Below are 14,806 nucleotides of genomic sequence, written 5' to 3'. Positions count from 1 at the left end.
AATTAGAGCCAGAATTCTCACTGTGCAAAGTCGTCAAAAGAGTTATACAGATCGACGGAGAAGGCCATTAGAGTTTGAAGAGGGTAAACATGTATTCTTGAGAGTTACTCCTATGACGGGCATTACAAGAGCTATTAAAACAAAGAAGTTGAATTCTCGATACATTGGTTTATTTGAGATCTTGAAGAAAATTGGTTCCGTGGCGTATCAAGTGGCTTTGCCACCAAATCTTTCAAATTTGCATAACGTGTTCCACGTTTCACAGCTTCAAAAATATACTCCAGACACGACTCATGTATTGGAGCCCGAGACTATTCAGTTGAAGGAGAATCTTACTTTTCAAGTTGCTGCGGTTCGTATTGATGATGTGAGCATTAAGCTCTGTTAAAAAGAAGTCTAATTGGTTAAGGTGGCTTGGAGTCGATTAGGCATTGAGGAACATACTTGGGAGTTGAAAATAGACATGAGGAAGGACTACCCGCAATTATTTACAGGTAACTAAATTTTGAGAACAAAATTTTAAATTAGGTGGATAGGATGTACTCGGTCAAACCATAATTACACGAGTAATTAATTAAATATGGGCAAAAAGGGTTGCAAAATTTAGAAATCATAATTTGAAGATTTAACAATAATATTTGGACTCAAAGAATTTTTCTGAGTTGGAAAACATAGTTTTCTGCGTAAAAATGCGCAATGAAAATTTGACTGGCAGTACCGGCTGAGATCTGTCTGGTACTACGCTTGAGAAAATTAATTATGAGTAAAGGAGGTTAAAAAGTTAAAATTTATGATTTAGGAAGTCAAAATATTTAAAATGTAAATTAAAATGCTAATCTTAAAGGTTTTGGTCCAAAGTTGGGACAAACGAGCCATATATATGAATTGGGCCCAAGTTGGACCCAAACCCAGCATATATAAGGCCAATTCAGCAAGAAGACCCTCATTCATAGTGTTTCATGCGGAAATTGAAAGAGAAGAAAGATGAGAGTGAAACCCTAGCCTTTGGTTCATTCAATCTACCATAACTTTTTCTTCGGTGCTCTGATTGCTGCACTGTTTACGGCCACGTGAAGCCCTTCTCATGCTCTACAATTCTATCAAAAAATATTGGTAAGAATTTTGAATTCTCTTACCCTATTTTCACAAGACATGTCAAATTCGAAATTTAGTGATGAGTTTTGAGAAATCTTGTGATTTTGGTTATTTAAGGGTGCTCTAGTATGAGCTATTGGTGATTTTCATCAACAAAATTCATGGGTTAAAGTAAGAGAACACCAAACCCTTGTGATTTATGAAGTTTCATGAATCCTAAGTTGATGTATGTATGAAATTGTGTATATTAGAGTGTTGGATGATTTTGGTACGTACCCTTTGGAAACTTGAAATTAGCTTGTGGAGCTTTTGGGTGAGCTTTGGAGCAGAGGTTCAAACTTGGGTGTCATTGAGAAGAGAATTCAAGTGTTGGGTGTGAACCGCCATCGTTAAAGGTGCAATTTTTAAGTTTTATTTAAATACCATATAATGTAGTATAAAATCCTAGGCTAGATGTCTCTAGGATTAAGTTTAAATTATGTATTTAGTTGGAATTGATATGTGTAGTCTTGTGTTATTGCAATTGATGATTTAAAATTGAGAATTGTGTATTTATGCATAGTTGATATGTTGTGAAAATTGATAGTCTAGATGGTGAATACATATTTATGAGTTATGTATTGAATTAATGGATGTTAGGCTGGAGGCCGTGCATTTGGGCCAAAGGCTGAAAAAGTGAGAATGGTAAGTTGGTGAATGTATTGTGTGATGATGTATGAGTTTGAATGGGAATTGGATATTGAATGTGTGAAAATTGGAAATGAATGATAGAATAGTAGAAATTTAGGATTTTAAGGTGTGAAATTGAGTTGAAATGTGTAAATAAAGTAGGTTTGAGTTTGATGGATTGTGAATGTGTGAATTGAAGTGGTTTTGAGTCTTTTTATTGATGTTAAAACTGTTTTGGCTTGTGAACTTTTGGAAAAGTTGGTAAATCATATTTTTGGTTACAACTGATTTTTGGCCAATTTTGGCGGGCCGTAACTCGGTCATCAGAGTTGAAAATTTTACAAAACTATATTTTTATGAAAGTTCATTTATCAATCTTTCCAACGGTTCAAGAATGGTTAAAAAATGAATTTTGTGAAAAACATATGAAAGTTTGAAATTTGGACTAAAAAACTGATTTTTGGAGCATATAAGCTTTTTCAAAGTCTGATATGCCATGTATACGTGGACATGATCGTACGTATGCAGGAGTTGGCCACTGTCCAACACCCATTGTCAAAATTATTATCTGTGATTTTTGTTTGGAAATTTTTGCAAGCTTTCTTTGATAATTACTTCCAATACTTAAGTTTATATATTTTTGGTATTGTTTGATGGGTAGTTCTTTACCTTTGATGTTGTTTTCTGTAGATAATTCTCGTATCATTGTGAATCCTAAAGGTGAAATGAAAGGTACCATTTCTCAAATTTAGACATTAGATGACAATAACATGCATCTATTCAGTAGGGTGTTTTATTTGCCAATGTTGTACTTCAATATTCAAATAAATCATAGTATAGTACCATACAATTTAATAAATCCAAACATTAAAATTCAAACTTTACTATTCTAATTTTGTTGTAACACTTGTAAATGTAGGTTCTACTATCACTGGTCCAATTCGGAAGGAGTGTGCTGATTTGTGGCCTAGGATTGCAAGTGCAACCAATGCAATTGTTTGAGTGGAAATTCTCCTCGTGTCATTTTATGTTTTCTTATTAGAATTTTGTATCAGATTCTGTTTATCCTTTGAAATTGAACTGGAAATCAGTTTTACTTTGCATATGTTTTGAGCAAGTGGCTTTGTTGAAGTGATGAAATTTTATTGATTTAATTTAAAGTTTTGATCTTTTTATTATAAAGCTTTAACTTTCTGTGCATTGGGCTATATCAATATTATGAAGGATCATGTCCAGGGATTTATCTCATTTCTTTTGGATTGGTGTTTACTAATTATTATTATACCATACCGATAAGCTCGGCTAGAGAATCATTGACCGAGCATTAAGCGCAACCGAAAACATCTCTTCATATCCATTCGCAAAGATCTCCGCGCTATAACCGGATGACAACAGATATACGAAAAACAAACCCAAGGTTCCAGGACTATTCGTCCATCAAGCTGTTACAAAGCTCAGTCCCCGAAAGTCTATATAAACAAGCTGCAACCCAACCCCAAGTGTAGCTAACTGATATCCCACAATACTGAGCTATGCTAAGAAACCACATACCAATTTTATTTTCACAAAGCATTTTATATTCTTAAGAAATCTACTGACTTGGGCGTCGGAATCCTTTTTGCAGGTCCCATGCCAACGTTAACGGAGTCCTGAGGAATTCTCTCTGAGCACTAAGCAACAGGCCGAAGAAGCACTCGCTCAAGTCATAGCTCGGAGAAAGAATCCCAGCACGGAACATTTGGCACCCACTGTGGGGCCCTCCTTAGTCCTGAGAAACTAATCCCACTCCATTTTCTACAACTTCTCTTCTCTGTTTAGCAGGTTATCCGCTCAATGACGGACAACGGGGCGTCGCCACCTTCCCAAGCGGAGCTAATGGCCATGATCGCGAGCCTCCAAGCAGAGGTCCGGAAAATAGCTGAACAATCGTCCAAAGCTCCAAATGGGAATCCCCTCCACACTCGAGAATCCAAGTCCTTGGAGATCACTCCTCCGAAAGAAAAGCTCACACTGGACAACCCCTTCTCCGAGGAAGTCATGAACGTCAAGATGCCAAAAAATTTCGTACTTCCAACAGGACTCAAACCCTATGAAGGATTTGGTGATCCCCGAGTGCACGTTAAAAAGTTTCAATCCATGATGTTCTTTAATGGTGTCTCGGACCCTGTACTTTGTCGTTCCTTTCCTACTTATTTAGATGGTGCTGCTTTACTTTGGTTTTCAAAAATTTCTGCAGGTTCTATCTCCAGCTTCGAAGATCTGGCAAGATCTTTCATAGACTATTTCACAGCCTCAAGAATATACGTCCATGGGTCAGATTACCTCAGCACCATCAAACAAGGGCAACACGAAAGCTTAAAGGATTACATGACTAGATTTGTCAAAGCAACTGTGGAGATACCCGACCTTGACCCCAAGGTACACCTCCACGCATTAAAAAGCGGCCTAAGGCTAGGAAAATTCCAGGAAACAATAGCAGTAACGAAGCCAAAGACCTTGGAGGAGTTCCACGAAAGAGCAGCAGGACAAATGGAGATTGAGGAACTCAGAGAAGCTTGGCGGGCGGAAAAATCCCAACCCCGGCGAGAAGACGAGAAATACCTCAAGACACCGAATTAGAAGGATATCTGGAAGCCTTTCAAGCTAACCCCGAAATATGATGCATACACCTAATTCAACACAGAAAAAAGAAGACATCATTAAGGAGATTCTGAACGCCAAGATCATCAAACCACCCAGTAGAGCAGGATCCTACCAGGACCAAAGATACGTCGATAAAACGAAGCACTGTGCCTTCCATCAAAAATTCGGCCACACGACCGACGAGTGTGTAATCGCCAAAGACTCCTCGAAAGACTTGCCAGACAAGGCCACTTGGATAAGTACATCAGCAGCCGAATAAAACAAACTCAAACAAACGCTGACCACCACTCAGAACGAGACCCTCATGCCACCGAAAAGACAAAACACCAACCACCGCCAACACGAGGAGTCATCAACTGTATCTCAGGCGGATTCGCCGAAGGTGGGAACATAAGCTCAGCGCGAAAAAGGAGCTACCGAGCTATGTTAGCCGTCCAGAGAACAGACGAAACTACCACAAAATAACCGGCTATGCCGACGACAACGTTCGATCAGAATGATCATAAGCCCAAGACCACCAACCTTGACGACCCTGTAGTTATATCAATACAAGCAGGAGACCTCCTAGTCCGAAAAGTACTCTTAGACCCAGGAAGCAGTGCGGATGTCCTTTTCTACTCCACCTTCCAAAAAATGAAGCTCAGCATAAAAACAATACAACCATCTTCAGGCGAGTTGGTCGGTTTATCTGGGGAACGAGTTTCCATCCTAGGGAGCGTTTGGTTGCAAACGACAATAGGAGACCACCCCCTTTGTAGAACAAAAGACATCCTGTTTCTGGTCGTCGACTTCCCGAGCCCTTATAACATAATCCTTGGTAGACCATCATTAAACTCTTTTTGTGCCATTGTGTCCACTGTCCATCTCTGTGTTAAATTTCAGGCAGATGACGATAAAACAGCAACCGTCTACTCAGATCAAATTCAAGCTCGACGATGTTATATTGAGAGCTTAAAAATCAAAACAGCAGGAAACACAGAAGGAATGAAACAACAGGAGACCCTTCAGGTGTCAAACATATCCGAGATCGCCGACCTCGATACTCACAAAAACCAACAAGACCAACCTTCACCGACCGACGACCTTGAGAAGGTGATTTTAGATTCTAATAATGATCATATCACTTATGTTAGCCATTCGTTGCCTGCAGATATTAAAGAACAAATAACAAAAATTCTACAAGAAAATGCTGACCTCTTCGCATGGACCCCTGCCGACATGCCAGGGATCGAACCAGACTTTATCTGCCACAAACTACAGATCGACCCCAAGGTCCGACCTATAGCACAGAAGAAACGAAACATGGGAAACGAAAAAAGGTCGGCGTGCCTACAGGAAACCCCGAAGCTCTTAGATGCCGGCTTCATCAAAGAACTACGCTTCACAACCTGGTTATCAAATGTGGTAATGGTAAGAAAGGTATCAGGTAAATGGCACATGTGCGTCGACTTTACAAATATAAATAAAGCATGCCCCAAAGATGCATACCCCCTCCCCTGCATTAACAAACTAGTAGATAATGCGTCAGGATACACTTTTTTGAGTTTTTTAGATGCATATTCAGGATACAATCAAATCCTGATGCACCCCAAAGATCAAGATAAAACAGCATTTATCACTGAAATGGGAAACTATTGTTATAAAGTAATGCCTTTTGGACTAAAGAATGCAGGTGCCACCTACCAGCGACTTATGGATAAAGTCTTCAACAAACAAATAGGGCGAAATCTTGAGGTATACGTTGATGACATGGTCATCAAAACAAAACAACCTAAAGACCACGGAGAAGATATCAAAGAAATATTTACACAACTAAGGAAGCATAATATGCGACTAAATCCCGAAAAAATGCACATTCGGGGTAAGAAGAGGAAAATTCGTCGGCTTTATGTTGACATCCAGAGGAATAGAGGCCAACCAAGAAAAATGTGATGCAATAATAAAGATGAGGAGCCCTCAAACAATCAAGGAGGTGCAACGACTCAACGGCAGGCACGCAGCCCTATCCAGATTCCTCCCAGCAATTTTTACACATTCCCAACACTTCTTCAACATATTAAAGAAAGAACAAAGATTCAAATGGGACCATGAGTGTGAAGCAACTTTCCAAAAGCTCAAGTCAATCCTCTCATCTCCACCAATTCTCCAAAAACCAGAACCAGGTAAACCCTTGCTACTTTACCTATCCATTTCTACTAATGCAATAAGCTCGGTCCTAGTCACAGAAACAGGAGGACAGCAACACCCGGTCTACTTTGTCAGCAAAACATTGCAAAACGCCGAGCTTTGATACACACCATTGAAAAGCTAGCATACGCACTAATAGTGACAGCACGACGATTGCGACACTATTTCCAAAGCAATCCAATCATGGTTAGGACTAGCCAACCAATACGACAAGTTCTGCTAAGACCCGAGGCAACTGGACGATTAACAAAATGGTCAATTGAACTATCAAAGTTTGACATCTTCTACGAACCAAGAACAGCCATGAAAGCACAATTTTCGGCCGACTTTGTGGTTGAACTAGCCGAACAAGCAGAGGAAGATCATGTGTGGGAACTATACGTGGATAGCGCTTCAAACTCAGAGGGATCTGGAGCAAGTGTACTGCTCACAAACAAACAGGACCTCCAAACCGAACAATCGATACGTTTCATATTCAAGGTGAGCAATAATCAAGCCGAGTATGAGGCATTGCTCGCAGGGCTCAGACTGGCACAATCCCTCAACATTACCCACCTTCAAGTATATTGCGACTCACAACTAATCGTGCAACAGGTAAGGGGCAGTTCCAAGTAAAAGACCAGTTATTAGAAAAATACCATTCAATACCTAAAGAACTTATGTCTCAATTTCATTCAATAAAAATCACACACGTAACTCGGGAACAAAACACCCGAGCAGATGCACTATCAAAATTGGCAACTAGGAAAACTCAACAAGAATCTATCATATCTCAACTAACAATAGCTGAGCCCAGCTTCAGCAACAATTCGATCTTCTTAATATCACAGGAAAATGACTGGCGAACACCATACAAACAATACCTACAAACTGGGGACATTCCGGAAGGATTGAAAGATGAGAAGACATTCAAGAGGAGAGCAGCCTCCTACACCCTAATCGGAGACAATCTATACAAGAGAGGGTTCTCCCAACCCCTGTTACGATGCGTAAACAAAGAAGACACCGACATCATCATGAACGAGGTTCACGAAGGAGTATGCGGAAACCACATAGGAGGGATGAGCTTAGAATCCAAAATTACCAGGGCCGGGTACTACTGGCCAACAATAAAACAAGATTGCATCAACAAAGTCAAAAAATGCGACAGTTGTCAAAAGCACTCACCAAGTATACGAAACCCAGCCGAGCTACTACACACATCGGAGGTAAGCTGGCCTTTCAACAAATGGGGGCTTGATGGGATATTTTTGTGGAAAAACGAATTTCTCCAAAACACCCAAATCTAACCGGCAAGTGCACCGGGTCGCATCAAGTAATAATAACTCACGGGAGTGAGGTCGATCCCACAGGGATTGAAGGATTGAGCAATTTTAGTTTAGTGGTTGATTTAGTCAAGCGAATCAAGATTTGGTTGAGAGATTTGTGATTTGCAGAATTTAAATTGCATAGAAAGTAAAGGGAATGGGTAATTGGCATGAAATTAAAGAGAGCTGAAATTTAAAGTGCTGAATCTTAAAGAACAAGAAATTAAATGGTAGAAACTTAGAACGCAAGAAATGTAAATTGCAGAATCTTAAAGTGCAAGAAATGTAAATGGCTTGAATTGTAAAGGGAATTGGGAATTGGGTTTGCAGAAATTAAACAAGGAAAAGTAAAATTTCAACAAACGGAGAAGTAAAGGATGACTTGGATTGAATCGGATCTAAAACAGAAAAGTAAATGAGCATGAAAGTAGTAAACAGGGAATGGGAAATGGGAAATCCGGATCTCAGGACCCAAGAGACTAGAAAACCAAGTCTAGATCTCAATGCCTTCCTAGATCCAACAAGCACAATTGCAAAGGAAATTGTAAATTGCAAAGAAAGTAGATGAAGAAGCAAGTAACCGAAACTGAAATTCAATTAAGCAGAAAATTAAACAAGATCCCAAGGTGAGATTGAAACAGAATTTCTTCAATTCTCCACCCAAAATCCAAGACAAGAAAAGTAAAGAGTGCTGGGCAAGAACAAGGAAGAAGAGAGATCAATTCTCCTCCCAAATTCTCTTGAATTAAACAACAATGCTAAGAAATGTAAAAGTGAGCTCTAAGCAAAACCGAAAAGAAAGCTATTCTAAAAAACTAAAAGGGAAGCTCCCTGAAAAACTTAAATCCTATGCTATTTATACACTTTCTTCAAATGGTCTTCAAGCCTTCAATTGGGCCTTTGCTCTTGATGGAATTGGGTTGAGAGAGGCCTTGGTTGATTGCTCTTGGAGTTTGGAGAAGAACCGAATTGAACCGGGTTGGAATCATGAAAGCTTGAGTAAAAGTTGGAGTAAAAGTTAGGGTCTAACTTTTGCTCCAACTTTTTACATCAGCACCCTTCCTTGCTGATACCAACGTTGGGGCAAAAGTTAGGGATCTAACTTTTGCTCCAACGTTGGCCTCCCCTTGCTTATTCATGGCGCCAACGTTAGCCAAAAAGTTAGGGGCTAACGTTGGCGCAAACTTTTGCTAGCCCAGGGAGTGTTTTTCATGTGCCAACGTTAGCCAAAAAGTTAGGGGCTAACTTTTGCTCCAGCTTTTGCCCAAAAGTTAGCCAAAAAGTTAGGGGCTAACTTTTGCTCCAGCTTTTGCCCAAAAGTTAGCCAAAAAGTTTGAGGCTAACTTTTGGTCCAGCTTTTCGCTTCCTGGTTCATTTTCAATTAATCCAAAAGTTTGAGCTAAAGTTTGAGGCAAACTTTTGCTCAAACTTTTTGTTCTCTCTTTCTCCTGGCCATTCCTTCTTGTATCAACCTTTCTCCAAGCTTTCTTCACCTATCATTAATCATCCAAACACATAAAAGCTATACTTAAAATCATGAGATATTCATTCTTTCATAATATGTGACAATTATAGCATAAAACCTCATGAAATAGCATGAATTCATACATGGTTGATTAAATCAAAGGAAACATGAAAATCTACCCAATTGGCTTGCTTATGGCTCAAGAAAGTGCATAATTCAGTTGAAAACAAAAGAAAAAGGCTAGTGAAACTAGGCTAAGATGACTTGTCATCAGGGCTTGACATCCTTGGTCCATTCCCAAAAGCCCCCGGCCAAGTAAAATATTTACTTGTAGCAATTGATTATTTTTCAAAATGGATTGAAGCCCTACCTTTAGCAAAGATCGGGGCTAATAAAGTACGTTCTTTCATATGGAAACATATTATCTTCCGATTTGGAATACCACATGAAATTATCACTGACAATGGTCGGTAATTCACCGATCAAAGCTTAGCCATATTTTTGCAGGGTTTTAAAATCAAACACCATTTCTCCTCAGTAGAACACCCACAAACGAACGGGCTTGCCGAGGCTGCAAACAAGGTTATCTTCCAGGCGATCAAGAAAAAAGTGGGCGAAGTCAAAGGAGAATGGGCCGAGCTAATACCAGAAATCCTATGGGGGTACAACACAACAAGACAGACAACTACACAAGAATCCCCCTTCAGATTGGTTTATGGCTCTGATGCCATGATACCAGTTGAGATTGCTATAAACTCACCAAGGGCCGAGAATATACCATCCGACAAAATAAGGCGTGCAGAGCTAGATATAATAGAAGAAGTTTGAGACAAAGCGAAGCTACAACAAAAAGCAATGCAAGAAAATACAACAAGTGAGTACAACCCAGAACATTCGCCGAGCACGACCTAGTACTCAGACGAACAGAGGAAGCTAGGAAACCACCCACACATGGAAAGCTCGCCGCGACATGGGAAGGACCATACCGAATTCGACATGTCCTCGGCAAGGACGCATACTCATTACAAACACTAGAGGGGGACAAGGTCCCTGGAATCTGGAATATCTCATCTTTAAGAAACTACTTTATGTAATTGTGATGAGGACAAGAGGAGACACTCTTTTTCCTACTACTGTGGTTTTTCCCACATTGGGGTTTTTTTTTTTTTTTTTTTTAATCACGGAGAGGTTTTAATGAGGTCCCTCACCCCTCATCACTCCATGTATGATGTCAAATTTAATAGTAAACGAACATACTATCTATCAACTACTCTCATTGCAAACAAAAAAACCATACATAGGGATAAACATTCCAAAACATTCCAATAAGGAATCCAAATTCCAGTTTTTCGAAACAAAACAAGTCAAATCCAAATTTTCAAACAAGCAAACTAATACAAGAAAACATCAAAATACAAAGGAAGCACTAATCAGCCTTCCCCACTGACTCACTCTCATCCTGCTTTTCACCCAATGTCCCATCTTCTATCAACTGCCCATCTTGAACAATCTTTGTAACATCCAACATGCTGATGTCAACCTCAGGCGCCACAACACCAATCTGGCAAACTGCTCGATCGAAACCTAAAGTTAAAGCAGAAAGCACTTCTTCCTCAAGCTCAGCAATCCTAGAGGTTAATTTCCCAATATCAGCAGCCGAATCCTCCTTTAACTTGGTAAGCTCAGTACCTACCTCCTTTAATTTTTCTCTCGCAGCCATCAACTCATTCCTTAGTTTCAAAACCTTCTAATCTTTTTCCTGCAAAGAAGCCTTCAGCTTTTTTATGGCAGCAACATTATCCCCTTCCAGAATAGAATCTAACTCGGAGGTCTTCCCAATAGACATCAACGGAGCCCCAATGACCTAACAAGAGCATACACAAAATTTGTAACAGCATATAAGAAAAACAAGCAAAGAATTAGGGAAATATATATGCTGACCTGCAAATACCGGGCTACGCCAGTTTTCCCAGCCTCATGAAAGATCTTTATGTCGGAATCAACCTAGGAAAACTCATCCGAAACGGCCATGAAGGGATAACCAGCAGACCACAGCAACCGTTCAGGACCATCTCTATAGCCATGAAGCATTACCTGGCTCTCATGAGCCGAACAAATCTCCTCTGCAATGAAAGCCCCAGCATCTTCCTGAACACCAGTAAGATCAAGAACCCTCAACGACCCATCACCCCTTTTTCTTTTCAGACCACCATCAGCAGTTGAACGATCAAAAACAACCTCGCTTTCCCTCACATCCGTTGACGAGCCTTCCTTTTCTTTCTTCTTAGCCTTTGAAACAAATGCCTTCAAATTAGCAGTAGTAAGAGTAGAAGCCTTCTCACCTACAAACACACAAATGAACATAACTAACCATTACAAAAATCAACAAAAAAACACCAAGTACCACAACAAATTACCCAAATATTCCTCAATAGCCTCTCTATCTCCCTCCAGCTTCAAAATACTTGATATCGACAGCAAATCAGACGAGGACATTGCAGAAATTAAAAAATCCAACACATACTCTTCACTCTTTACTCTATCCTCACAACCCAAAATTTGTTTAGGCTCAGGAGACCAATAAATAGGAAATCTCTCAACCATTAACGAATCCAAAAAGAAAGGGTAAAACTCTTCCTCAATCTGCACCTTAACAAACATTTCTTTGAAATCCTTGAAAGACTGTTTATACAAACTGAAGATACTTCGGCCAGAGTGACTGCTCAAGTTAACCCAACTTCCCCTCCACACCCCTTAGCTTGGAACAAAGAAAAGAATATACCAAGCGACAGATAGCACTCAAGATACTCCATCAGACACTCAAAGGCCCAGACAAAAGCCCAGTAGTTTGGATGCAACTGTGTGGGAGCACAGTTAAGTTGAGATAACACACCACACTCGAAATCAGAAAAGGAGAACCTTACCCCCAATTCGGTCAACATGCAAGTATATACATAGAAGTAAGACCAGTCTGAACGCCGTTCACAAACTCTATCATCTTTACCACAAGGCAGAATCCTAATCCCTAACTGATCCCCATTTTTAACCCATCTACATTCGTTTAACTGGGAAACTAGCTCAGTGGAACTAAAAATAGAAACACAACTTCTCACATCAATATCCACCCAACCATACGGGTCATCACTATCCACCATAACCTTCTCATTTTTACCCATACCACGACAACAAGGAAAAAATACAAAGAAAGCAAAAAGACAGCAAGATGGTGAAAGTGAAAAGTCAGAAGACTAACCTTTCTTACTCATCGTTTCTACTAGAACAGAAGACAAGCGGACAACATTGAACAAATAAGTGGAAGTTACCAAGAAAACTTTTCCAACACCCGCATGTTCTCCAATAACCAGATGAAGCGGCGCACCAAGGCCTAAACGCAGCCCCTACCTGGCGCAAAAAAAAAACAAGTTGATCTTGGAGGCCCATAAACACTATATTTTCATGCACAATGATTCTAAAGCCAAAATAAAGCTCAACCTATTTTTTACAGGATAAGCTTGGGGCTGTGTACCATACCGATAAGCTCGGCTAGAGAATCATTGACCGAGCATTAAGCGCAACCGAAAATATCTCTTCATATCCATTCGCAAGGATCTCCGCGCTATAACCGGATGACAACATATATACGAAAAACAACCCAAGGATCCAGGACTATTCGTCCATCATGCCGTTACAAAGCTCAGTCCCCGAAAGTCTATATAAACAAGCTGCAACCCCAAGTGTAGCTAAGTGATATCCCACAATACTGAGCTACGCTAAGAAACCACATACCAATTTTATTTTCACAAAGCATTTCATATTCTTAAGAAACCTACTGACTTGGGCGTCGGAGTCCTTTTTGCAGGTCCCACGCCGACGTTAACAGAGTCCCGAGGAATTCTCTCTGAGCACTAAGCAACAGGCCAAAGAAGCACTCGCTCGAGTCATAGCTCGGAGAAAGAATCCCAGCGCGGAATAATTGTTATTATTATTATTATTATTATTATTATTATTATTATTATTATTATTATTATTATTGACAAACCAATACTTGGTGTATATGGATATTTCTAAAGCTATTTTATTTGCTGACTTAACCCTACTAGGCTACTACTACCAGAAAATTTCTTTTGTCGAGGGTAGTTATCACACATTAGTAGTTGTTTATCGCTATAAGACTTCTCAGCTGATAGATTTTTATCCATTACTCCCTGTTTGCCACTTGGAAAACTGGAAACACCACTTTCCGACCGACTTGCATAGAAGAGAATGAAGTGTATATATATTATTGTAATTTTATATGTATGTTGAAATCATTGTAAATTTTTGTTTATTTTCTTAGGTTAAATAATTTTTTGCATGTATTAATGATACACGAGCTGTGATTCGGTTACATCCTCGCTGGATTCCTTTCCAAATTTTGGGCGTGTTTAAATCAGCAAGTGTGAAAAGATGGAGTCACGCTCTCTTTTATATCTCCGTTCTTTAGTGATAAAGAATTGTGGCATGCTCTCTTTCGTATCTCCACTCTTTAGTGATGAAGAATTATGGGAGTTTGTCTGCTACAAATAAAAATTATTAATTAAAAATATATATGTTGAGTTTGAAAAACTAACATTCAATTAAAATGATGAACAAACATTATTAAAGAATTATTAAGTGTTTATTAAAATTATTACCAATTATTTGTTTAATGTATTTGATCAAGTGTGCAGGAAATAATTTGAAACAAGTTGACCCAAGGAACAAATGTCTAAAGCCCAAGTCTAAATTCTCTTTGGTTCATCATAACTAAGTCAAATCCCATCATAAATCTTTAATCCAAAATAAAAGAAAATAAAGAATTGGCCCAAGATCTTTAAACTCTTTTTTGGTTACCTACTCCCTTGGTTCAAGAAAGTTAAATTCTCAAGTTCCAATTCATTTTTAATTTCTTTGAAACTTCCACTGAAAGCCATCACTTCTCTTTTCTCTCTCTTGTGTCGGTCACATCAACCAAAGATGAAGAAAGAAGAAAATGGAAAGCACAAACGGAAGGTTATGAAGAAAGGAAAAAGGGGTATTGCCAAATCAAAGCAAAGAAAAAAGGCTACAACCAAGTAGCTCATCTCACTTGGTCAAGGCACATCAAAAGTATCTTTTTTCATTTGTGCTACACCGAGGAACCAAGAAGAAAGCCACAAGGTCTCAAGCACGGAACAAACAACAATGGAGAATATGAGGTCGTCTTGGTTCAGAAGCTTGTCAATGCTCAAAATCAAAACTTGGAGCCAAAGTCAAGATGAACGATCAAGATTGAAGAAGTTTGAAGAAAAAGGATGAGAGAAAAGAGGAGAGTTGCATGCAACAGATTCGGTCTTCTTTCTCCTCTCTGATGAAGCTGCTGCTAGTCTCTGATGTTGGAGAAGATGACAGTATAAGGGTTGAACTTGTTTCAACCTTGGAA

General features: G+C 39.4%; 1 protein-coding gene across 1 annotated transcript; it reads right to left on the bottom strand.

The window, feature by feature from the left end:
- Positions 1-11,370: 11,370 nt before the first annotated feature.
- LOC148573294 (uncharacterized) lies at positions 11,371-12,632 on the bottom strand. The gene is made up of 2 exons (XM_088504492.1): positions 12,620-12,632; positions 11,371-11,708 (listed from the first exon to the last, which is right to left on the bottom strand). Exons 1-2 carry the CDS (start codon positions 12,630-12,632, stop codon positions 11,371-11,373), a joined length of 351 nt encoding a protein of 116 aa, XP_088360618.1.
- Between the last annotated feature and the right edge of the window lie 2,174 nt (positions 12,633-14,806).

The sequence above is a fragment of the Arachis ipaensis genome, chromosome B2 (assembly GCF_059453495.1).
Source record: "Arachis ipaensis isolate K30076 ecotype BB chromosome B2, ASM5945349v1, whole genome shotgun sequence".
Taxonomy (NCBI): domain Eukaryota; kingdom Viridiplantae; phylum Streptophyta; class Magnoliopsida; order Fabales; family Fabaceae; genus Arachis; species Arachis ipaensis.
Note: the sequence above shows the minus strand (reverse complement) of the source record. Positions and strands in the feature narration are given on the sequence as shown.